The following is a 26,575-nucleotide window of genomic DNA, read 5'->3' on the forward strand; positions in this document are numbered from 1 at the left end:
AATATTGTGGTGCAGGTGCCCTTTCATGTTACTATGTTTGTATCCTTTGGATAAATACCTAGTATTGCAATTGCTGAGTCATAGGGTAGTTCTATTTTTCACTTTCTGAGGAACCTCCATACTGTTTTCCAAAGTGGCTGCACCAGTTTGCATTTCCACCAACAGTTTGAGAGGGTTCCCCTTTCTCTGCATCCTCGTCAAAATCTGTTACTTCCTATGCTGTTAATTTTAGCCATTCTGACACATGTGAGGGCCATACCTAGCAACCTTGAGACAGGTCAAGATAAGGGATGCCTGGATGGCTTAGCGGTTGAGCATCTGCCTTCAGCTCAGGTTGTGATCCCAGGATCCCGGGATCAAGTCCCACATCGGGCTCCCTGCAGGGAGGCTGATTCTCCTTCTGCCTCTGTCTCTGCTTCTCTGTGTCTCTCACAAACAAATAAAATCTTAAAAAAAAAAAAAGTGGGGGTAGGGAAAGAACTATAAAATTTACCTGGACTCGATTATTAATGTCCAGGTACCTCTGAACATCATTTCTGCTACTGGCTCAGTCACCTGGGAGAATTTTCCTCTTATCTCCAGTCCTTCCCTCCAGCTGACAACATAGATCTTCATGTCTCTCTTCCTCTCTTCTCCACTCTCTCCAATCCCTGTGGTTCCTCTAGTTGCAGTGTTTTCTCTCATCCCTCTCCCAATTTTTATGCTTCTAGATCGATTTGCCTGTCTTTTGAGATTGTCTTCTTGTCTTGCCACTTTCTCCCTGGATGGATCTTTAACATTGTTTTAAAGAAAAACTAATTCAATTCAGAAAAGAAAGAAGAAAAGAAAAAGAAAGAGAGAGCGCGCGATAGCATATCCAAAGTGGCAGATGAACACACCTCACTGCATTTTTTAATTATATTTGTTGGCGCCGTGAAGACATAGCTTCCCCCTTTCTAAAGGAAACCATGCTAAGGCCTCATGCCCTCTCTTGTCATTGGCAGGTCCCCCTTCCAACTGGGTAGCTTTATACAGTCTCTTCTGTTAAATGCAATTGTTTGAAAAAGAAGGAAGAGTTTCTGATCGGGGGTTTAGGAAATAGTGTCCAAAGTGGAATTGGTGGTTGGGTAAAGATCAGCTAGAGGAAGACCAAGTGTGAGAGTCGAAAATGCATCTTCCTGCCCTGTAATGCATGGGCAGGTGCACTTCTGGCCTCTTTCTCCAAGGAGAATTGAAGGCTGAATCCACAACAGTGCCACTGAGATTTAAAGGAGAAGGAAGGGGTGACTTTAAATGAGAGACACTCATTCTCCCCTAACCAGCAGCAGCCCCTGAGAGTCCTGCATCTCACGGAGCCTCATACCACGAAACCCTCAGCTTCCACTATTTCCTCCACTCCCCTCTCAGTCTCCCAACTCCTGTAAGAAGAGTTCCTGCCTCACCTCAGGAGGACAGGCCCCATTGGGTGTAGAGAGGACCCTGCCTACTTAGCATGTTACTGCAGAAATCACAAGGAGCGAGGAAAAGGGGATACCACAGCAACCAAGAAAGGATGCATTGTCCGCTCTTGACAAACTACACAATCCTAGTTTCCATCCCAGCCTAGATCAGGATGTTCCTGTCCCAAATGGGAAAGAAACTAATTTTTATAGCCCCTCCTCCCAGTGATGTTTATGAATAAATCAGCTGGATTATCTCCACTGTGTGGTGGTAACCGCCTGCCTGCTCTGAGGAAGGAAAACTCACTGCCAAGTCCTTCACCACCTCATATCCAAAGCAGAAATGTCTAGCAGCTCTTTACTGCCTCTAGGCTGGGCCCTGACCAAGCCCGGTCTTGAAGTCCTCATGCTATGACCCATCAAGATAAGCCCTCATGCTAAGACCCATCATCTTCTACAAACACATCTACCATCTAACCACCTTCACCAAAATACCTCCCATGGGCCCCAACCTCCTCCACCAGCCATAATTTAGTGCTTTGATAACCTGAGATGTTATCCACCGCATCTGGCTCCCCTTCCTGACCCAGGAACACCAAAACCCAGAGGAGCTGACAGCCTCATCCATAAGCACACATGCTTGCATGGCAGAGGCAGACCAGTGACAGCTCTCTAGATGGTGCAGTCAGTGCTTTTCAGTCCTGACTTGCATCTGCCACTGCCTTTCACACTCAAGTGTCCCAGTTTAGACAATACATGATCACTCTATTTTATAGGATGTCTATTGTACTATGTTAAGTGTTGAGTGGGATGGAGTCAGGAATGACACCGAGCCAGGCTTGTGACAAGTCAAAGGAGCCCAGAGGATTTGGTCCAAAGTCCACATGAGCTGAGCCTCAAATCACAGGCAGAAATCTGATGGGTTATGCAGGGAGAGAACTTGTGCCAGGAGCAGCACAAGTATAAGCAAGTCAACGGACGATGTCTGCTGAAGAGTGCTGTCTCACACCCTGAGGACACCAAGGCCACAGGCCCAGACCAGATGAGCACAGGACAATTTCAGAAGAGCAAGGCATGGGGGTAAGACGACTGGCAGAAGAGAGTGTTACGGGAGGAATCTGACCACCACCTCTCCAGCCTGAGGGCAGGGGCTGGTCCAGAGCTTCAGAGAGTAGTTTCCTGCTCAAAGCCTTTCCTAACCTCCCAGACCTCCCCTTGCCTGCAGCCCTCTTAAACATCTATTCATTTGGGGCATCTGGGTGGCTCAGTCGGTGTAGTGTCCAACTCTTGGTTCTGGCTCAGGTAATGACCTAAGGGTCATGAGACTGAGCCCTGGTCGGGCTCCAAGCTCAGCAGGGAGTCTGCTTGAGATTTTTTCTCTCTCTCTCTCCCCCTCTCTCTCCCCTGCTCTAAAACAAATAAACCTTAAAATATCTGTTTACTGTCTTGTATCACCTGTTACCTGTATCCACCTGTGTTTCTCAATGGGCTATCCAGCCCCAGTATTATACTTTCTGGCATTCCTAACAGGTGCTACCAGTGCTAAATATTTAATAAACTACATGCCCTTTTGCCAGCCAGCCAAATGGTCCTCTGGTTCCTTTAATTCAAGGTACGGTGCAGTGTGGCAGTCTGGGGCCAGGCAGGGATAGTGGACAAAGGGGAAGCCAAAGGCTCAGGAGTGGTGGTAGAGGGAAGCCAAAGGGACTTCCCAAGAGGGGAATATGCAAGGAGGCTGAGGAAGCATAGGGTGAAAAGCCACCAAGGAGGACAAGGAAGGAGGCCAGTGCTGAGGAGAACAGGGCATCAAGAAGCACAGAACATATGGTGTCAAATGACCTGCTGCCCCACAGACCTGAACCAGCTTTCACACACAACAGACCATCCCAAGCACATCTGGGGTACAAGAAGCCCAGGTGGGGATGGATGTGGTTAGACTCTAATTCATACACCCCATCTTCTACCCCTCCAGGGTCCCAGGATCACCTGCCAAGCGTCAAGGAGACAAACCCAACAGGCCAGCAGGAAAATCAGGACCAGGATCAGCCAACCCAGGTTTCGCTCCACCCACTTTCTGGTGGCTGCTGCCCTCTGCCGACCAAGCAGGACCATGACAGCCTGAGAAGCCCATCCTTGCTGCACTTGCTAGGTCAAGTTAAAGGGCGACTACCAAAACTACATCCAGAGTAAGAAGTAAACCCAAACTTCATCGGGGCCTTTATAAAAAGCCTCCTTCTCTAGCACAAGACAGAAGGAGGCCCTCCTAATCTGGAATCTGCAGAGAACTAATTCCAGATCATGTGGCTACCACCTGGCATAGCTTTAGGCATACCCACGCTTTCTCATTTTACAGGTAATTAAATTGGAGCCTAGAGAACTCCCCACCTGAAGACATGGAGATATAATCCTAGGACTGTGGATACAGATGCTGACCTCCTAACCATGGTCTAACAAAGTAACCTAGCATAGATTTGGACTGGGGGGAGGAGGGAGATGCAAAAGTATGTTTCCTAAACATTTAAGTGCCAGACATGTATTAAGTGTTGGGGAGACTGAGGCCCAGCTGCTCACTTGGGGAGGATATAGTTCAGAAGACTTTATTACCACTCAGTAACATGGGTAACATGACATGGCACAGGAATGGGGGAACTTTCACCCTGTTTCACCACCTCTTGCTCATTTTAGAACAAAATTCCTTGACTCTCCTATTTCTTAGCTCAGTTCTCCTCCCCCAGGAAACTTTCCTAAGAGGTAAATACGTCCACTCCACTTTCTCACCTATGGTTCCTGTGCACTCAAGTCCAAACACTTCCATTACCTTCTACTAGGCTATGGGCAAACTAAGCATCCCCACTACACCTGAATTCTCATCTTTGTAAAGGCAATCATGGTGCTACCCACCTCATGAGGCTGTTGTGGAAATCGGCAAATACATACACCTGGCACATGAATACAAGACACCGTTAGGAGAGGGTTGGGGGGCATATTTGCTGTGGCCATTTTCTTCCACGTGGAAACAGCACCATTAGCTCTTAACTCTATTAGATGTCCACTCTTGCCTTATCTAGGAGGTGATTTTGTGAAGAGAAACAGGGTGGGCACAGCCAGCCCTTCTTCTGGGGATTCCTTCACACCAAGAGACTTGCAGGTCCTGAAGCAATGATTGGGTGGGGAAGTAGGACCCTGGAGTGTCATCGCAGAAAGCCTACTTGCCCAAGGACGTAAGCCATGCATTCTCACAACTTTTCCAGGAATAAAGGGAATATTCTGGCACCCATCTGCCTTACCACACTTCACTCCTCAATTAGGAAGAGAGGTCAGAGGCCATTCCGATAAGCAACGGTAGATTAAATCCAGTGATGTTGCAATGGAAAGAAGAGAATCAGATACCACTTACATTGTTCATGGTGATGACTTGCTTTTGTGCTGTTATGGACTAAACTGTGTCTCCCTCAAAATCCATAGGCTGAAGCTATAACCTAGTCAGAATGTGACATTTGGAGAGAGCGTCTTTGCAGAGGATACTTAGGTAAAATGAAGTCACGAGAGTGAACCCTGATCCTATATGACTAGTGCCCTTATGAGAGGAATTTGAACACAGACCTGTACACAAGGAAGATGATGAAGACACTGGGAGAAGATACATCTACAAATGAAGGAAAGAGACTTGGGACAGATCCTTTCCTTTCAACCCTCAGAAGGAACTAATCCTACTGACAGCTTGACCTTGGACTTATCCTCTGAACTGCGAGAAAGATAAATTTGTTTAAAAAGAAAGCCAGGAAAAAAAAAAAAAAAAAAAAGAAAGCCAGGGCGGGCAGCCCCGGTGGTGCAGCGGTTTAGCGCCACCTGCGGCCGGGAGTGTGATCCTGGAGACCCAGGATCGAGTCCCACGCTGGGCTCCCTGCATGGAGCCTGCTTCTCCCTATGCCTGTGTCTATGCATCTCTCTCTCTCTGTGTGTCTCTCATAAATAAATAAATAAAATCTTTAAAAAAAAAGAAAGAAAGAAAGAAAGCCAGGGGATCCCTGGGTGGCTCAGTGGTTTAGTGCCTGCCTTTGGCGAGGGCATGATCCCAGGGTCCTGGGATCGAGGCCCACGTCGGGCTCCCTGCATGGAAATGGAGCCTGCTTCTCCCTCCACCTGTGTCTCTGCCTCTGCCTGTCTCTCATGAATAAATAAAAATCTTTAAGATAAATAAACAAAATAGATTTAAAATATAAATAAAAAGCCAGCTTGAGTAAGGCAGTCTCATACCTGGACAGTACCTGTCAAAAGATACGCAGTGCATGCTCACAACACAGTGGCTCCAGATGGCCCATATGCCACCTGAGATCACCAGGGTCACTGCTGTCCTGTCCCAACTCTGGCCTTCCCTCTGCCCCTTGAGGGTCTTCAGGTCACCCACTTCCCATCAAGGTTCCAGGGGGGGTCTCCTAACCTCCTCCCTTGCAGTGCCTTCTCCATCCCTTGGTGTATCCCTCCTGACCTGCCTCGAAATGCAGGCGCACCTCTGGGGCTGAGGCTGAGGCTGCTCAATCCAAAACTTTCACTCTACACATCTACACCTCCTGAAGTTCTCATCTCTCTCCAACCTAATGCCACCAAGTATTTCACAGACTGTGGGTCCAAGCACAATCAAATCCTTTCCACCCCACAAAAGGTTAAGTCCCGACTTGGGTGACAGCTTTCATCTATATTAATTTTATTTATTTATTTATTTTTAAATTTTTATTTATTTATGATAGTCAGAGAGAGAGAGAGAGAGAGAGAGAGGGGCAGAGACACAGGCAGAGGGAGAAGCAGGCTCCATACACCGGGAGCCCGACGTGGGATTCGATCCCAGGTCTCCAGGATCGCGCCCTGGGCCAAAGGCAGGTGCCAAACCCCTGCGCCACCCAGGGATCCGCTATAATATAGCGTGGAGCCTGCTTCTCCTTCTGCCTGTGTCTCTGCCTCTCTCTCTCTCTCTCTGTGTGTGTGTGACTATCATAAATAAATTTTAAAAATTTTAAAAATAAAAATAAAAATAAATTTTAGATAGCAACAAAAAACTTAGTATAAATATGCCCTAAACACTGCAGGAGGGAAAATTATCTGAAATTTCAGTCAGACAGCCTGAGATCTGTCCCTCCCCTTTCCTCAACACATGTCCAGATCGAGGATCGGCATCCTCATCCCTTCTGGAATACCAGTGGCTGACAATGTCCTCATCTCCCTGCCTGGCAGGTAGGAGGGAGGTCTCCCCCGCCCTGACCAAAATTAAGACCCCCCCGCCCCAACAGGGACAGCAAACGTTAACTGTTACATAAACTATTTTATTTAAATAAAATCAGGGGCATACCCTCTTCTCTCACACTCACTCTCTCACACACACATACCCCCAGCACATGCACACACGCATGCCCATGTTTCCCTCCCTCTCCTCCCTCTACCCATGGCCACCTCAAACCCAGTGGTTCTCATAGTGACCATCTTAGCAAAGGGAGACACCCTCCATATGAAAGCCCACTCCTCCCAGGTGATGGCAGCAGCACAAAGGCCTAGGCACCAGCTGTCCTGCCTAGAGTCCAGCTCTCAGACCTCTTAGGGTGGGAAAGGAGAAAGGACCAGTTCTCCCAAGGAACCCAGATCCAGGTGTGGCTTCCCCATAGAGCCTGGAACACTACCAAACACCCAGAGCTGCTCCCCATGGAGGGTGGGTTCCCTCACCCCAGGGCAACCCCTCCCTGCATCAGAGAAGGCTCTGCAGCCAAACTTGAGCATCTCCTGCAAGGGATCCTGGAGTAGGTATTGTTTGGTTTGGGGAAGAGAGAGGGACAGCAGCTGAGCACCAAATTCCCTAACTCCACCCTGCAGGAGGATGCTGAGATTCAGCTCAACATCCTATACCCAGAAAAAGTAAACCCAACTCTGCAGCAGGAAAGGCAAGGGCCTCCACCATCTGGACCTCATTCCACATCTACCCCCCAACACGGACCCTGTTAGAGACTTACTAGCACCTCAGCAATGTTAATGACCCAGCCCAGCTGGGGAAAACACCATGCACATGGGAGCCTAGTGGAGTTGGTGGTGTCCTCCCATGTTGACAGGGGGTCGGGTTTCACCTTCTCTGACACTGGTACCCTTCAAGTCCTGCTCTGCGGCACACATAGCAAAGTGGCTTGGGTCATGATGAAGGGGCACTGAAGGAATGGGTAGTGTTTTCCAGAGGCACAGTCCTACAGTGCATTTTACAGGTTCCACATGGACAGGCTGGGACAGAGGCCTCTGCAGCATCCTTAGACTCCCTCGGGAGATGGGGAAGTGGAAGGGACACGTGTCTACTTCCTCAAGCTAGGGGGCCAAGCTGCCAGGACTCAGGTCCCACACCCACCTTCTCTGATGGGATTCCCTGTGCCTTCCAGACCAAGTTCCCTGAGGGGAAAACCAGACAGAGGGAAGGAAGGCAGAAAGGGGGCAGCAAAGGGCATCAGACCATGAGGAGCCAGCAGGGAGAGGGCAAATGTGAGAGCCAGAGAAAAGCCTTCTGAAAGGATAAGGCAAAGAGAGCTGCCACCTGCAAGGAGGGACCTGGAAAGGCGAGGACGGGGAGAAACCCACCAGAGACAAGAGCCAACCTGACCTCTCCAAGGGAAGCAAGAACCTGAGGAGAGGGAGCTTGGAGCCTGTCTGGTCCTCATGGGTCAGCGGTGGTGAAGAGGAACAAGCCACCCTGAGCATGGACTACAGGCTGATGCTGCGCTGATGGCGGCCCCCACGGCTCCCACCATCACTACCCCAGCGTCCCCCACTGCGGGGACCCAGCTCCTGGCCATCCAGACTGGTGTGGTCAGAGAGGCCCCGCAGGTGCTCCACAGAGTCACACTTCTGCAGGTCTGAGGCCACGGTGCGCAGGCTCAGCAGGCTGAGCGTGTCTGTGTCAGGGGCAGGACCAGGCCCCAGGCTGCTGCCCTCTTCCAGGCCCCCGCCTTCAGCCCCCTCCATGATCCCACTGTCCCCATCCTCCCCACCATCAGGCCCAGCCTCTGCCCCCACAGGGGAGGATCGCCGCTGGCCTGGGGCATGAGGGGACTGGCCCCGGCGTCGTGCATGAATCTGCTCGCTGATCTGCTCCAGGTTGCGCAGGGCAACTGAATAGCGAGTCTTGGCCTGGGCCACCTGCTGCTCCAGCTCTGTCACCTTGGCCTTGTGCTCCTGCAGAGTGAGGAACAGAGTGAGGTGACCCAGGGGGCAACTCTCCGTGTTTCTGGAGCTGAGTCGCTTCAGCCCCACTAGCACTCTACCTGTCTCTCCTTTTCCAGACCCACGGGCAGCTCCCCACTCAACACATACCTACAGCACTACACCCCCAGCCAGCCCCTGTCCACTCCTCCTCTTCCCCAGCAATCCTGCCCTGCTCCTCGCCTAAGCCTTCTACCCAGGTCTTCAATCCCACCCACCCCTCCTTGTCCCACTGTTCCCTTTCCCTATCTGGCCAGTTCCTTATCCCCAATCTCCCTGGTTTCCCGATTCCCAATTTTCCTCATTTGCCTCCTTTCAACTCCATTCTCTGCCAGCACCTATTCCCCAAGCTGCACTCCCACTCCTATGGGTCATTCTAAGCACATGTACTGCCTACCTGTCCCACCACACTGGTCTCTGAGATGGCCCAAAGAGGCACCAGCATCCCCTCTAACAGCCCTCACTCTCTATGCCTGCCCCCTTCCTGCCTGTTCACATACCTTCCCACTCCCACTCCCCCTCCCCTACCTCCAGAATCTGGCTGAACTGGGCCTTGAGTTCAAAGTAGGGGCGGCTCTTGCCAATGGCCCGCCGGAGCGTCTTCTGCAAGGCCTGGACCCGAGCTTCAGCCTGCTGGCACAGCCGAGTCACCCGCTGATGCTCCCGCTCACCACGAAGCCGCTCCTCCTCTGCTTCATTCACCTGGCCCAGATGAGGCAGAGAACATATACATCACTGATCTAGGACCCACGCTCTTATCTCTTAAGACATGACCATCCTGGGGCAGCCCAGGTGGCGCAGCAGTTTAGCGCCGCCTGCAGCCCAGGGCGTGATCCTGGAGACCCGGGATCGAGTCCCGCATCAGGCTCCCTGCATGGTGCCTGCTTCTCCCTCTGCCTGTGTCTCTGCCTCTCTCTCTCTAGCTGTGTCTCTATGAATAAATAAATAAAATCTTAAAAAAAAAAAAAAAAAAAAAAAAACATGACCATCCTTCAAGAGGTGACATCTGTTGCTAGAGACTAAATGTTTGTATCCCTCCAAAATTCGTATGTTGAAATCCTAACCCCTAAAGTGATGGCATTGGAAGTGGACCCTCTGAGAGGTGATCAGGTCTCTAAATGGGATTAGCACCCTCATAAAAGAGGTCTTAGAGAGTTCCCACTTACCCCTTCCATCTCATGAGGACTCAGTGAAAAGACCACCTGCTATCTAGAAACCAGGAACCAGGCCCTCACCAGACACCCAAATCTGCCTGCACCTGAGCTTGGACTTCCTAACCTGCAAAACTGTAAGAAATAAACTGTTTCTTAAACCACACAGTCTATGTTATTTTGTTGTAACAACCTCAATGGACTAACTTCTTTACAAGGTGAAGGTGGCAGACTGGAGCTGATGCCAGGGATCCTCCCACTCTCTACTCTCCTTTGAATAGCTGAGAAACAATACACAAATTACACTTAAAAAATCAAAGTATACTAACAGAGGCCAAACAGGGCAGAGAGGAAGGAAGAGGTTTTGCTTGAAACAGAATCAAAGCTGAGGAAAGGTTGGAGTGAGGAAGAAAGGAGGAAGGAGGAAGGAAGATGATGGGATGAAAGCACAGCAAAGGAAGTAGCAGAACCTGTTGGCACTGACTGGCTCACCTTACAGGTGGCGTGATTGAGCATCTCCTGCCATGTGGGGTCCAGCCGGTTCTTGTCTGCCATGACACCCTGCTCAGCCACAAAAACCATCTCCCGGGCAGCATTGTGCATGCTCACGGCCCGCTCATACCTCAGCGCTGCCTTCTGGGTCTCTTGCTGGGCCTGGGAAGAGAGGGCTATTCAGGATGGGGAGCCCCAAGGAGCTCCACCTGCCCATGGAGACCCATCTTGGATGACGACAAGATAAGGAGGAAGGCCAGTGCAACATCAGCTTTGCTTCCCAAACTGCGCTAAGGATAAATATCAAATAAGTAGCATTCTATAAAGAATATTTTGTAAGGATATGACTTAAAAGAAGTAAATGTAGAAATAAAGATTGGAAAATGCTGCTGCTAGAGGGTAAGAGCGTGTGAAATCAGCACTTACAAAGGCCACTGGCCTTTTGCCCTAAGGGGAAAAAAGAAAAATCCACACCACTTCAGCTGCAAGGTGGTTAGTGACACAGACCAAATCTTACAGAAAGTACACCCCTGAGATCATCAATTCCAATTCAGCAGGTAAGCTGAAGGAAGTAAGACAAGTGCTCAACAATATTCATCAGTCATGCTTACAAAACAAAACAAAACAAAAAACTGGAAACTTTAACTTTTCAGTTACAGAATGAACAACAAAGTAATAATAAGGAAATACTAAGCAATTCTTAAAAATGACAGCAAGGTGGGACGCCTGGGTGGCTCAGAGGTTGAGCATCTGCCTTTGGCTCAGGGCGCGATCCTGGAGTCCTAGGATCAAGTCCCACATTGGGCTCCCTGCATGGATCCTGCTTCTCCCTCTGCCTGTGTCTCTCATGAATAAATAAATTAAAAAAAAAAAATTGACAGCAAGGATGTATACTTATCAACACAGAATTATGTCATAATTAAAAAATAAAAATAGCACATGTCATCTCATTTTGGCAAAATACATACAAAAAAACTAAGAGGCTATCTGTGCTGTATTAATTGTAATCTCTGTATTTTACAATGCTTTGACATCTTGGGGGCCTCATGACCCTCCTGGGCTAAGTCCCAGAGATAGTAAACTCCTCTATGAGCACACTTTTCAAATGCAAACCAACCAATCCAAATCCCCACCACTCCCTTTATCTAACTCTCACACCACACCAGTATTTCTCACACCTGCTCTACGTTACTCCAGGGCCAGGTACCAAAATATAGAGACCACCCCTCACCCAGAGCTCACAAATATTCAAGCTAATTCCAAATTTGCTCAAAGTTACCTTTGAGGTAACTCAAAGTGCCTTACCCACTCCTTCCCATGGTAAGCACAATAAAGGCTCTGAGCCAAGCTTCCCTCTCAGTTCTTCTGGCTCCTCACTGACCCAGGTGCCTCGCCACGTGGCCCTACATGGTGTGGTATGCCTTTCCTTCTTGAGAATTTTAAGTAATACAGTCTCCTTTCAGGGCAGCTCTCTCTGTGTCTGTCACCTTACCATATTTGGTTAAAACAAATCCTATGATGGATAAAGAAGATGTGGTTTATGTATACAATGGAATATTACTCAGCCATTAGAAATGACAAATACCCACCATTTGCTTCAATGTGGATGGAACTGGAGGGTATTATGCTGAGTGAAGTAAGTCAATTGGAGAAGGACAAACATTGTATGTTCTCATTCATTTGGGAAAAATAAATAATAATGAAAGGGAATATAAGGGAAGGGAGAAGAAATGTGTGGGAAATATCAGAAAGGGAGACAGAACATAAAGACTCCTAACTCTAGGAAACGAACTAGGGGTGGTAGAAGGGGAGGAGGGCGGGGGGTGGGGGTGAGTGGGTGATGGGCAGTGAGGGGGGCACCTGACGGGATGAGCACTGGGTGTTATTCTGTATGTTGGCAAACTGAACACCAATAAAAAAATAAATTTATTATTTAAAAAAAAAAACAAATCCTATGTACAAAAAACATGAAACATGTACATGGTAGGATTTGGGGTGATTTTGATTTTCTTCTTGCTTCATATTTATAGTTACATTACAGTCTTCCAATAATGAACACATATTATTTATGTTTAAAAAAAAAAGGGAAGGAAAGGGGTAAAGGAATGGAGGGGTGGGCAAAGAAAAGAAACATGAACCAAAAGGAAGAGACAGAAGAGAAAAAAGAAAGGAGAAAGTGTTTTGTCTCACACAATTCATACAGAGATAGAAGAGTCCAGGGCCAGGCTCTGCATGTGGCCCTCCTGGAATGCATGTCAGCTGGCCATACCTCCTTAGCAAGCCGCCGAGCCTCATAGTAAGGCCGAGCCTTCTCAATGCAGCTCCCCAAGTGGGAGCCCTGCGTGTTGAGCTTTCTTGCTGACTCCTGGAGGATCCTCCGATAGGTGGTCCTGGCCTCCTGGCAAAGGGAGAGGGACGTGAGCAGAGGGAAGGCATAGGTGTAGGTCCCAGCCCCTCTTGTTTTTCATACATGCCCCTTCCCCTGCCACCATATTGAACAGGGAGAGAAGGAGACACCTCCAGAGACCAGCTCAAGGGGGTGAAGAAAAGGAATAACACTCACATCCAACTGCAGCTCCACCTGGTTGATCTCCTCGCTGGCCTGGTTCAGATGCTCTAGCTCTTCCTGCCACAGAGAGGGGCGAAAAATGAGAGCAGTGGAAAGTAGCCTCATGTGAACAACGTGGAGTGGGAGCACAGCCCACAGAGGGAAGGTCCACCTGACTAGAGAACGGAAGAGATGCAGGAGGTTCTGTGGATGGCTCCTGGTAGGAGACCTAATAACATAGTCTCCTGTAATCCTCCCAACTCCACCTCTGCATCAGGTTGTTAAACCCCCATTTTAACAATGAGTAAATCAATATTCAGGGAATGAAACACGCTCAGTGGCAGCAATCTGCCCTCTCTTCATCAGACAGTGCCACCTTCTCTTCATATTCCAGCCAGGAGGAGTCTCCTTAGAGCTAGTCTGTGTTTCTAACAGTACTATCACGTGGCCATCACGTTTTCTACATACACTTCACAGCTCAGCACACCTGAGATCCCAGAATTCAGAAAACAAAGAGGTAGGAGCTCATGGCCTAGTAAGTAAGCAATAAGTTCTCAGCACTGCAAGCAGCTGTAAGAGGTAGGCATGGTGGGGGCAGCAGGGTCACCTACCTGGGCAGAAAAAGCCAGCTCAGGACACCCACAGTACTTGCTCCTGGGCTGGGCTTTGATGGATACATAGAAAAGCACCAGTGAGGAGGGGACTAGGAATCAGGAGAGCAGGTGCCTGGGACAGGCAGCTTGTCAGGTGAGAAGCCAGTAAGGCTGGGGCACAGAGAAAGGATACCATAACTTTTCCCCAATGGCAGGGGGAGCCCCTCAGAGCCTGGCACCACCTTGTCTGTGGCTTAGGAAGGCGGATCTGAGCAATATGTGGGAAGTTTACAAGGGCCGAGGGACAAAAGTGGAGGCTGTCTGCAGTATGCCAGGTAGGAGAGGACAGGGCAAATGCCAGACAAATGCAGGATGCAGCAGAATCACGAGGGTGTGGTAGACAATTCAGGTCAAGATGGGAGAAGATCACATGGCTCAAGGGCTTCTAGGCCTGCTTGGGCAGTAGATGGACAGAGACCCCAGGTCTTCACACAACAGATTCTGTGGCAGGGAAGGAGAACCTAAGGGAAAATTCATGAGCCCACCATGCCAAGGACACTCCTGAGGAATGAAATACCTGACACTCAGCTCTGGGATGCTCTCCCAGGAGCCTTACAGCCCCTGGACAGGGTAGTGGAACCGGCCTGTGTCTGCCTGCTGCCCATAACCCAGACACGACCTGCACTTGGCAGTGAGTGATGCTGCCATTACTGGCTCCCACACTTCATTTGGCCCTTCTAACAACCCAGTATATGATTTTCTTTTAGTCTTTTTATTTGTATACCTGTCCTCAAGTCCTAAAAAATTTGAGTCAGCAAGTAAGAATACAGGAAGCCAAGTTATATGGCCAAATGTTAGTGAAAGAAAGAAACATGTAACAGAATCAGGAACAAGGGTATGAAAATATGCACACCTACAACAATGCAGCCCCTGTCCCAAAGAAGACCATAAATTTGGCTCTAAAGTTTACAGAGCAGAACCGTCCAACAAAACTGTGAGCCTCATATTGAACTTTTAGTTTTTGGCAACCATTTAAAAAAATGCAAAAGCAAACAGATTACATTATTAACAATACATTCCATTTAATCCACTATATCCAAAATATTATAATTTTAACATGTTTATCAACATAAATCATAAAAGAATTTTACATTCCTTTTAACCTATGCCTTTGAAATCTTCATGTGTTTGACCCTTAGGACACATCTCAACTTGGCCAGTGGCATGTGGCTCCCATACTGGACACTGTGGGTCTAGGAGTTGGTGCACATAAGCAATTTCATTAAGCACAATCCCAGTTTATCACAATAAAACACTGTGGAACCATAAAAAGTGACACAGTTCACAGGACCTCAGAAGAGGCCCAGGGGCAGAGCCTGCCCACCTGACACACAGAGCTCAGATTTTCACAGTGCCTTCCTACCTAGGACATCACCTTCAGTTGATGGAATTCTTCAAGGGTCCTCAAAAAAGGGAATTCTTGTCAGGATAAGAGACCACCTCTCCCACTGTGGACCTAGTCTCCTCCAGCTTGATGAAGCCTGTGGTGGGTTTCAGACTATCTGGGAGGGGAAGTAACAGTGCTTTCAGCAGCTCCTGTAAGAACATTCTTTCTCAGCTCATTCAAATTTGCTAGATAAGAAACAATGAAGTGGCGAGTTAGGGGCAGAATTGAAACTAGATTTAGGACCTGATGTGGAATCCAGCTTTCCTGCTATTGTGACCACCATCCTAGGACTAAGCATATCCTTGGATGGATGCCTCAGAGAAGACAGGAGTACAATCACCTAGAAAAACCACAGTCCTGGTAGAAAGAGGACATGCCCCTTAGGAGGCAATACACGGATTCTAGAGAAGAGGAGGTCACTAAAGGCCATCCTGCAACACTGCCATAGGCAAACCAAGGTTCAAGACTGGATCCCACTCAGTTCCACAGCCCAAAGTGCTCCCAGATCCTAGCAAGATCATCACAGGAGCTGACGGCTCTACGTAAGTCTCCCCACAGGAAAAAGGATGTGAATGGCTCCAGATATCAGCTAAGGGCAGGAGCAGGTACTTCTTTCTATAAGGGACCTTGCATCCACACAGCACTTCCAGCAATTAAAATAATCTTAAAAAAAAAAAAAAAAAAAGATTTTATTTATTTATTCATGAAAGACACAGAGAGAGAGTCAGAGACACAGGCAGAGGGAGAGGCCCCAAACAGGGAACCCAATGTGGGACTTGATCCCGGTCTCCAGGATCATGCCCTGAGCCGAAGGCAGGGGCCAAACCACTGAGCCACCCAGGGATTCCCCCTAAAAAAATCTTTTGATCACAAAGCTACAAAGCTCTTTCTAACATGACCAGGATACTGGGAAAGAGAATAGGCTAGAGGGCAGGGTGAACAATCAGGCTGGGACAAACCCAGGACAAGGCTGAGTGGGAGTCAATGAGCACTCAGGACTCTGTGTTGGGAAGTTGGCAATACATTCCATTTGGCCTGCTCTACCAGGGACTCCTGGCACCCGGATGAAACGGAATTTGAATATGATGAAGTCTGAGTCAGCATACATCATCCATCAGTGAGCCCGCAACCAGCAAGGAGGGTGACCTTCCCAGGGCACACCGGGCACATTCCAAAGATGCCAGGCCACTGAGTCAAAGGCATGGGTGCTCAGCGGACAGATGCTCCTGCCCACCTTGTGCGGGCCATTAAAACACATAAGCCGATGGTGATGCAGGGCCAGGGTGATGCACGGCCCAAGAATTGAGAATAAGGAAAATAATGACTGTCCTGTGAGAACTAAACTGATACTTCAGATGAGGACAAAGAGGTTGCAAAGTCACTCTGAAGAGTCTAGGGAGAAGGTAAGGCACTATATCCACTCACCTGAGAATGAATGTGCCCATCACAAAGGGAACTGAGAAAGTCACAGGGCAGGAGACCCAGGACCATCCTAGCACCACCCTCCTTCATTTCTTCCCTCCACTGGGACCCTGTCAGAAAGCTGAAGACCAGCCTGAAGGCCTCAGAGAACTACTACACTGAGGTCAAGACATGGAGACTAAGACATGGCCTTCCCTGGGGGACAGCAAACTCCAGGTAGGCCTAGAGCTGGCCTCCAACCAACTTCCAGAGGCATCCTACCAGAAAACAGGGACATGAATTGCCTGCCAAGAAACCCCCTTTCCCTATTGAGTACAAGCCTTGCCTTAGGGGCAACCATTTTTCGGAGTTCCAGAAAATACCTGAACACAGTCCCTGGCCTTTGGGATATCCTTGGCTCAGTGAAGACATGTGGGCTGCATGTTAGAACCACTTCTCACCCCACGGAGACCAGAATTCGCATGTCTGAGCATGGCTCAGGAATGGGTGTTTTTATTTATTTTTTTTTTAATTTTATTTATTTATGATAGTCACACAGAGAGAGAGAGAGAGGCAGAGACATAGGCAGAGGAAGAAGCAGGCTCCATGCACTGGGAGCCCGACATGGGATTCGATCCCGGATCTCCAGGATCGCGCCCTGGGCCAAAGGCGGGCACTAAACCGCTGCGCCACCCAGGGTTCCCTGGAATGGGTGTTTTTAAAACTTGCTGGTGGATTATGATGGATCTGTTGGCGGAAACCCACAAAATATACTGAAAATCCCTTTAAAGCACTGAAACACAGTTATCAGGATACTATGGTCTCATGCATCATCAACACCAACAGGGAGCTCAAATGACACATGCCTCCATCTCCTCCTTATCTAGAGGAGCCAAAACACAGAAGGGCTGAATCCTACTAGCTTTCTCTGTGAGAGGTGCCCCTCACATCGGGCTACCTCTCTCACATGGCAAGACGACACAGAGGCCCTGATAAGGGCAGAGCACTGGCCCAGCCACAAGTGTGCCATCAAAGGGGGAAGCCTCTACAAGACCTTCCTCCCTACATAACCCACTCTGCTCCACAATGTGCCTCCTGGTTTAACAAGAGTGACTATGGTTTGCTTGTTCTTCTCATTCCAATAACACTGCAAACTCCCTGGATTCAAGGCAAATCTTATGCCTGCTTGGTACTCTGTGACCCTCACAGAGCTCATCCAATAGAACTATGATGATGGAGGTGTTCTACTTCTGCAATACGAACAGCAGCTGGAAAACTGCATTTTAATTTTTTAGTTTTTAATTGATTTTACTTAAGTAGCCATACGTGGCTCACAGCTACTTTACCAAACAACGCAACATGAGAGTGTGACTCTTCACACTATGGCCTTTGCCTGTGTGGGCACTGGAAAAACACACAGGAGCAGGAGAGATTGAGCAAAGAAACCACCCATGGTAGATTCTCACCTGGAGGAGACTAAGGAACACTGGAAAGAGATGTATGAAGTGCATCACACAGCCCTCCACACCACAGAACAGATACGGGACTCTTTCCCCAAGCACCACCTACAAACTTTTACCAAGAGCTAAGCCAAAGAGCTGTGATAGGAAAGAACTATAAGACTATGTCAAGGGATCCCTGGGTGGCGCAGCGGTTTGGCGCCTGCCTTTGGCCCAGGGCGCGATCCTGGAGACCCGGGATCGGGTCCCACGTCGGGCTCCCGGTGCATGGAGCCTGCTTCTCCCTCTGCCTGTGTCTCTGCCTCTCTCTCTCTCACTGTGTGCCTATCATGAATAAATTAAATAAATAAATAAATAAATAAATAAAAAAGACTATGTCAAAGTACAGCAAGGAGTTGTGCTCACAAATCAGCAAGACCAACCCCTCATTTTATAGATGAAGGTGAAACTCAGAGATTACATAACTTGCATGGAAATCACCAACAATGGAGCTGGAGGTTGCTTCAATCTCAGCCCAACCGCGTTTTTTCACTACAACTTATTTCCTCAGTAGATAACAAATCCAAATCCATGGAATTAGCAGAAGACACTCAGCTGTTTTCAATGCAACACCCATGACACGTGGAAGAAATAAACTGACCCACGCCAGTAAACGAATGGCTTACTGCAGCTCCAATATAAGCATGGACACAGTTCCCCCACCTCAACATCCAGGGAAGCTCCACCAAGAGGGTGGAGAGGATACTCGGACCAGACCTGATCTCCTCTTGACTCACAGAACCAATCTAATAAAGGTTGGCTGGCAGAGAAGGCTAGGAATGCAAGCCCTGAGATGCTCCTGCTCACCTAGAGATGTATGTGCATCACCGCAACGTCAGAATCTTGGAGACACTGCCAGACCTTCTGGCAGACTCAGCCCCCAACATACAACAACTTCCTGCCCTCACCTGCCCAAGCAACTTTCCCAGTCAATGCCCGGAAACAGTAAAACTCCACCTTGGCCAACCGTGCATCTCACCCGCATGGTGCTTGTCCTCCTCACCCACTGCTCTGAGGCCGCCTTCCAAGATCTGCCCATCCTACCAACTACTAGCCTGTAAATACTCCAAGGCAATAATAAATCAGCTTTCCCACTCATTGGATACAAGCAGCACCCTCAGACCTGGGAACTTGTATTATTAAGAACTGGCCATGGCTGGTCAACTCCCTAAACACATGGGATTTCCTTACAGGCCTCAATCTGTTGAGTCCTTACAAGCTGTGAAACGTGTGCATCCCTGGAAGGCACCGATGAGGAGAGAAGGAAGGGAAGGTTCCCTACTACCTCCCAATCTCCAAATCCCATCCTCTCATATGGCACCTCTCAGCCAACAGCCCCTTACTTGGAAAGGAGAACAACAGACAGTTCTACTCTCCACTGACCTAAACGAGGCCCTGCATCTGATGCTAATTTGCTGCTTCACTTGTCTGCGAAGCCTTGAGAAACACAGCCCAGGCGTGGGGCAGGCGGCTCTCTCCATGGCATCACGATCTACACTGCTGCCATGATCACCGCCAGGCTGGTTTTCCTTCCTGCTCCTGCCCACCAGACAGAGAGAAAGTCTAACTCTTCGCTGATCCCACAGCTCTTCAGGAAAACCGGAATCTGGGCTCCCTGTGTGTCTCCCTCCCTCTTGGTCTTTTTTTTTTTTTTTAAGATTTTATTTATTCATGAGAGACACAGGCAGAGGGAGAAGCAGGCTCCATGTAAGGAGCCTGATGCAGGACTTGATCCCGGGACTCCGGAGCCCAATGTGGGACTCGATCCCAGGACTCCAGGATCACGCCCTGGGCCAAAGGAAGACGAATAGCTGCTGAGCCACCCAGGTGTCCCCCTCTTGCTATTCTCACCTGAATTCGAGGATCCAGTTCCTCCTCTTCTCTGGGAGACAGCTTGGCCTCAGTGCTGCCGCTCCCGCTTCTTGGGGGCTCCTCCGAGACCGGGCTCCGAGGGCCTTCATCCTCTACAACCTCAGCTCGAAGCTCCCCCTGCGGGGTCTCCCGCCCCCCCGGAGCCGGCCTGAACTCAGCCATGCTGATGGGGAGGGGGCACAGTCCTATGCACAAGAGAGGACTGACATTTTGGGACCAGGGCCCCAGCGTGGGGCTTCCTGGGCTCCGGCCAGCGAGGAGGAAGGGCTTCTCTTCTCAAACGGCGGGAGAAGGGGCACAAGTATGACCTGACGCTGGGTTAGAGGCCAAGATTCACGAGGTCGGCGGGGCTCCTGGAGCTGCAGCCCGGTCTGCGGTAGAGGTCCACCGTCCCCGTCACGGGGCGTCCGGCAGGAGGGACCCGGGGCTCCGGCTCCAAGGCAGGGGGTAGAGGGGGCGTGGATCCCGGGCCGAGGCCTGCGAGGAGTAGCACCATTCGGGAGGGCGGAGGCAGGCGCCTCCAGGCTGTGGTGGCGGCTGGAGAGATAGGGCTGGCCCCCGAAGCTGCGGAACGACGGTCTCCGGAGAGCTGCACGGACAGCAAGGCCCAGCGCACGGGCAGCATGAGGACGCACGCGGGCCGGCGGCCCCTTCCTGCCCCTCGGCCTCCGAGCCCCGCGCTCCCGGCCGCCACGCGTCCACCAGACCCCGCCGCAACCACTCTCCTCAGCCCTTCGGGACCGCCCGCGCCCCGGCCGCGCCTTCCGCACTTCCCCGCGAGCCCCTACCTTCCCTACGCCCGCCCGGGCTCCACCCCCCACCCGGGCGTCGCAATCCACTCCTTAACCCCAGCCCCGCCCCACCTCTCTCTGCAAACGCGGGGATGACCCCGCACCCTCCCTCAGTCCTGAACAGCCTGCCCCCAGGACTCCCACACGCCCGGGCCCCCCGACACAGAACCTTACCTCAGTTTACCTTCCCGCACACTAAGCTCCTCCACCGCAAACAATCTCCCCCCTCCCTCCCCACAACAAGCCCGTCCAACCAAAACGCGACGGGGCCGGGCGGAAGCGGAAATACGCCTCCCGCACACGACGCCTTCCTGACCTTTCGCCCCGCCCCGCGCTCTCCGGGAGGCGGGGCCGCGGCTAGGCACCCACGTTTCCTCCGCGCCGGTCTGCCCTGTCAGTGCTAGTCGGTGCGGCTCGGCGCTCTTGGGCGCCGCCGTGCGTGGACTCCAGCTCCGCTGGGTGGAACTGAGACATGAGCGTGTTCTGCTGAGAAAAGCAGGGTCGGCGATGCGAGTCGGGAGTCCCTGGCGCATAGGGAAGGGGTCCAACTAGAACGAACTCGGCACAGTCGCCTCGGAGAGAGCGCCGCCATCTTGCTCTGCGCGCCGGGGCGCTGGAAAGTCGCTTCCGGCCTCGCGCGGGAAGGCCGGGGCGGCGCCTCAGGAGGAGCGGCGGCCGCAGTCTCGGGACAGCGTCCTGGGAGTCGGGCGTCAGCGCGTCTTCCGGCCGTCACCGGTCCCTCCGCCAAGCCAGCGATGCCCTTAGTAACGCGGTCCAGACGGACAGTTCTCACAGGCCAATGTGCTCCTCGGCGCGGCGCCCCGCAAGCCCTTCTCCAGCCCGGCCTCCCCTCACCCACCCGGGCCTCTCCCCCCCCGCCCCCCCCCCCGGACCCGGTTGCCCGGTGAGCACTGACCAGAACCCCAGGCGCCCGAACTCGGTGTGTCGCGCTGCCACGCGTGTCCGTGAGAGGACCTGACCTCGGCGACCCGCTCCTCACCTTGTGTCACAGGCACAGCCTAGGGGGAAGACAGGAGGATTCAGGTTTTATTTTTGCAGAAGACCTAACTTACTGAGCGCCACCTCAAGGTTGACCCTGAGGCAGGGAAGGCAAACGCGCTGAATATTCTTTCTTCTCTTTGGATTTCCTCCATTCCCTCACCACAGGAATAATCACACACACACACACACACACACACACACACACCAAAAAAAAGAAAAACTTTTTTAAGAAGTTGAGCCAAGTATATTCCTTTAAAAACGACTTGAGGGGTTGTTTTGTCCACAAAGTTAGTGACTTCTGCAGTGAGTCAGTGGGAGTCCGACTTAAAGCGTCTACGTAGACAGAGCTTAGGGACGCTGACACCTGTCTCCCACCGCATTCCTTCTCGTTACTGAGAGAGCCACGTTCGGAAACCGGATATAGTATCTATTACCTTCTGGTAACTTTAATTATTAGACCTGGAATTTCCCTGCAGGGATGCCCCACTTGACGCTGCGTCTCCGTCTCGCCGAGCCCGAACTCCCCAGCACGAAGCCTCGTCTGCCGCCCCAACACCTTGTCCCGCAGCTCCATTCCCTGTGCATTCAGTCGTTAGCAAGGCTTGTCACATGGTTTTGCGTTGGCTGGGATGACACGAAGACCTGTTTTGCCCAGACTCCTCCTGGGTCACATCCTGAAGTTCGGTAGCCTCCCTGGTACCCCCCCGGGCCTTTTCTAGGGTTAACCTTCACTGAGACACGTAAAGTTACATTTATTGATTGTAATAGCTCCAGCAGTTTCTCTGCTATAGTTGGATAATGTTTCTGGTAGGAGAAGTTTGGGAGCAGTGCTGGCTTGTCCTGTGGGGCCAGGACAGGCACGATGAACTAAAACTTTCTCCTAGAACTGCACTCTCCAATAGACTGTCTGCAATGTTGGAAATTTTCTGTCAGCTCCGAGGAGTGGTAGCCACCGGCCGCATGTGGCCATGGAGCACTTGAAATGGAGCTAGTATTCTGAAGGAACAGCTTTTTTAAATGTAATGCTAATTTAAATCTCCACCTTTGGCAAATGATTCCATTATTGGGCAGTGCAATTCTACAGCTTGCCTTTCCTATATCTCTTTCAGAGACATACTGAACTTTCACAATTTCAGTACAAAACCAGTTACTCCATTGTCCTATGTGTCCTTTCTACTCCCTTCCCATTTACTTCTGCAGTCTAGCTTCTGTCAATCCACAGAAATTGCAGATATGAGGTGTCATCCATGCTCTGAATATCACCAAATGACTGACACCTGATATTGGGCTATTTATTCTCTCTCTTCCTTCTTTACCTTTTGAGTCACCCTTGTCCTGGGTTTCCCTTACTTCTCTGGCCTATTGACTCATTCCTTCATGCATTATGTCTTTACTGAGCTACTATGTGCCACAATTTTAGGTAATGAGGAAAAAGACACTTGTTCCAGTTTGCATGTAGCTTATAGTGTGCAGTACTCACTTTATAAATCAGTTGACATTCAAACATATAGGACCACAACCCAAAAATGTTTTACCTTGTAACAAGTGTACATATATTTGTGTAAAAATACAAAAGTTTAAGGAAAAGATTTTTTTTTTAAGGAAAAGATTTTTACTCAAATTCTATGCAAAGCATACTCTTGCTTTCTATATATATATACTGGTGGAGACCATTGATTTCATTACCCGCTCATGTTTGAAAACCTTACCCTGCATGCCTGGACTTCTCAGGCTCTGATGCTACACTATGACCACCTTATATGTCATGCAGCCTACTTTCTGTGAGAGCTCTTGCCAAAGTGCATGACCCCTACCTCCACTCAAACTCCCCTCAGATCACATTCTGAGATCCAGCAGCTTCTCAGACCTCTGGCCTGTGCAAGGGTTGCCTCTCCCTGAGTTTAGATCTGATTTCCACTTCCCAATCCTACTTCTTCTATATTTCTTTTCTTGGTGAATGGTTCTACCATCCACCCATTTACATAGGGAAAAACCTAGAAGACCTCCTAAATGAATCCCCCTATCTTCACTCTGCAGTACATTAAGTATCTTAAGAGATCCCTCCTCTCCATTACATTTCCATTGCTCCAGTTGAGACCCTCCCCACCTCCTTTGTAGATCATGTACCTCAAGAGGCTTCTTAATCAACTCTGTCCACTAGAACTTTCAGCAGTGATAGAAATTTCTGTATCTGCAATGTCCAATATGGTGTTCACTAGCCATGGGTGGGACACTCAGAACTTTAAAGTGTGGCTACTGCAACTCAACTAAATTTTAAATTAAGTTTAAGTAGCCATATGTGGGGGCGCCTGGCTGGCTCAGTCAGGGTAGTGTGCAACTCTATCTCTGGGTTGTGAGTTCAAGCCCCATGTTGGGTGTAGAGATTATTTAAAACATAAAATCCTTAAAAAATAATAAATAGCCATATGTTGTTAGAGGCTAATGCATTGGACAGCACAGTATACATGATCTCTTTGCCACAAGTGTGCCTTCTTCCAAGCCCTGACAGATAAACAACCTATCAACCCTGTTGACTGAGTTAATAAATGAGATGTAAAAATATGAAAGCCACATAAAGATGTGATACTATCTAGTAAATTGACAGTGTTAGTGACAAGTCAACTCTTCATCAGTGAAGTAAAATTTTTCTCAAGTTTTTATTTTTATTTTATTTTTTAGAAAGAGTGCAAGCTGGGGTGGGGAGGGGCAGAGGGAGATAGAATCTCAAGCAGGCTCCACACCCAATGTGGAGCCCCATGCAGGGCTCCATCTCATGACCCTGAGATCATTGCTTGAGCCAAAATCAAGAGTAGGAAGTTTAACCAACTGAGCCACCCAAGCACCCCATCAAGCTTTTATTTTTTTTTTAAAGAAATTTTGGGTTTTTTTTAATTTTTTATTTATTTATGATAGTCACAGAGAGAGAGAGAGAGAGAGAGGCAGAGACATAGGCAGAGGGAGAAGCAGGCTCCATGCACCGGGAGCCCCACGTGGGATTCGATCCCGGGTCTCCAGGATCGCGCCCTGGGCCAAAGGCAGGCGCTAAACTGCTGCGCCACCCAGGGATCCCCCCATCAAGCTTTTATTGGTAACTTTTTTTTTTTAATTTCTTCACAGAAATACTCTAAATTACCTTCATCTTTAAAAACTCTTCTTGTAGTTTGTTTTTTTTCCTACCAACAAAACTACCTTTCTATGGTCTTTTTTTTTTTTTCCCTACCTTGAGTCAAATATTTTAATACATACCACCGTCTGGTAATGAAACATAATTGATTACTAATGTATAGTGACAGAAGGCAGATCAGTGGTTGCCAGGGGAAAGGAAGGAGAGAGGACAGACTGATAACGCAGACTTGCAGGTAGTGGATGTGTTCTCTATCTTGATTGTAATGAGGATATGATCTGTATATACATATGTTAGGACTTTTCAAATTGTACATATCAGCACAGAGTATTAACCACTGTAGGATCACGGTGAACTATCAGGCACCTGTCCAAACTGTACATTTCAATATAGAGATTCTGTATGTCAATTATACTTCAATAAGCTTTTTTAAAAAATTGGTTGGAAACTTGCTCTGAGAAATATATGATGTAAAGTTTGCTAATAAATGTTAATTAAAGGGACAACCTATATTATTTAAAATACCTGAATTATTTCTACTCTTGTTAAACCTGCTAGATTTTTGAGAAATAAATTATTTTCCCCTTAGCTTGTCATCTTATTGAATCATAAAAACAGTGAACACATATGCGGTGTTAACTCTCTACCAGGAACTGTTCTGCGTGAGTTTGTATCTATCATTTTTCCTCATGACAACTAACTGGAGTATACTGTACCTCCACTTTACAACTGAGGAAATTGAAGAACTAGAGGTTAAATAGCTTGCCCACGGTGATACTGCTGGTAAGTGACAGCACCAGTCATGAAGTCAGTCTAGGGCCTCAACTAAGCTTTATACAGAAAAGTATTTAACATTATTTAAAATATTTTTAGTGACATCATATGTTTAGTTTAAATGTACCTACTTTAATTTTAAATGCCTCAAAAGCTGTGAAAGGAACCAAAATCAAAAGATTTTCTAAAGATGCTACAAGTTTGCACGTGATACCAGTATTATTTACACTACTGCTCCTAAAATGCCTTGAAAGTGGTTTCGATTATTATGTTGAGCAAAATAAGTCAGAGAAAGACAATTATACATTTTTGCTCGTATGTGGAATATAAGAAACAGTGCAGAGGATCATAGGGGAAGGGAGAGAAAACTGAATGGGAAGTTATCAGAGAAAAACCATGAGAAACTTAATGACAGGAAATACACTGAAGGTTGCTAGAGGGGAGGTGGATGTGGGGATGGAGTAACTGGGTGATGGGCATTAAGAAGAGCACATGATGTGCTATGCAAATGATGAATTATTGAACTCTACATCTGAAACTACTGATGTATGTATGTTGGTTAATTGAATTTAATTTTTTAAAAAAGTGATTTCAATCATAGTGATTTTATTCTTACCATGTATTTTACTTTAATTCTCCCCTAAAAGTTATATCTCATATTTTAAGCTCATTTTCCAAATATTTTGTGAACCAGTGATTCCTACATGTCAGTTTTGAACATATTTTTTATTTTTATTTTTTTAAATTTTTTATTTTTTTTTAAGATTTTATTTGTTTATTCATGAGAATACACAGAGAGGAGAGAGACAGAGAGAGGCAGAGACAGGCAGAAGGAGAAGCAGGCTCCATGCAAGGAGCCTGACATAGGATTTGATCCCCGGTCTCCAGGATCAGGCCCTGGGCTGTAGGCGGCTCTAAACTGCTGAGCCACCAGGGCTGCCCAAACATAATTTTTAAAAAAAGATTTGACTTATTAATCCAGGAGAGACACAGAGAGAGAGAGAGAGAGAGAGAGAGAGAGGCAAAGACACAGGAAGAGGGAGAAGCAGGCTCCATGAAGGGAGCCCGACCTGGGACTCCATCCTGCATCTCCAGGACCACACCCTGGGCTGAAGGCAGTGCTAAACCACTGAGCTACCCGGGCTGCCCATTGAACATAATTTTTATCTGGTAGAACTTTTATTTCTTTTTTTTAATTTATTTAAATTCAATTTTGTTAACATATACTGTATTGTTAGT

The 26,575-nt window shown here is 48.7% G+C and overlaps 1 protein-coding gene and 1 pseudogene across 4 annotated transcripts; both read right to left on the reverse strand.

The window, feature by feature from the left end:
- The window catches only part of LOC119869571, a 47,694-nt pseudogene extending 41,985 nt beyond the window's left edge, over positions 1 to 5,709 (reverse strand).
- Positions 5,710 to 7,691: 1,982 nt separating this feature from the next.
- Positions 7,692 to 21,036, reverse strand: SH3BP5L (SH3 binding domain protein 5 like). 4 transcript variants are annotated; one of them, XM_038559483.1, is made up of 7 exons: positions 20,753 to 21,036; positions 19,625 to 20,234; positions 12,849 to 12,911; positions 12,555 to 12,683; positions 10,286 to 10,447; positions 9,171 to 9,344; positions 7,692 to 8,615 (listed from the first exon to the last, which is right to left on the reverse strand). In XM_038559483.1, the coding sequence occupies exons 2-7, from the start codon at positions 19,805 to 19,807 to the stop codon at positions 8,145 to 8,147; spliced, it is 1,182 nt and encodes a 393-aa protein (XP_038415411.1). In that variant the 5' UTR covers positions 19,808 to 20,234; positions 20,753 to 21,036; the 3' UTR covers positions 7,692 to 8,144. The 4 variants fall into 4 exon arrangements, with proteins under 4 accessions (XP_038415411.1, XP_038415410.1, XP_038415412.1 ...); XM_038559482.1 differs by lacking the exon at positions 20,753 to 21,036 and adding an exon at positions 20,611 to 20,741; XM_038559484.1 differs by lacking the exon at positions 20,753 to 21,036 and adding an exon at positions 20,434 to 20,457.
- Between the last annotated feature and the right edge of the window lie 5,539 nt (positions 21,037 to 26,575).

The sequence above is a fragment of the Canis lupus genome, chromosome 16 (assembly GCF_011100685.1).
Source record: "Canis lupus familiaris isolate Mischka breed German Shepherd chromosome 16, alternate assembly UU_Cfam_GSD_1.0, whole genome shotgun sequence".
Classification (NCBI taxonomy): domain Eukaryota; kingdom Metazoa; phylum Chordata; class Mammalia; order Carnivora; family Canidae; genus Canis; species Canis lupus.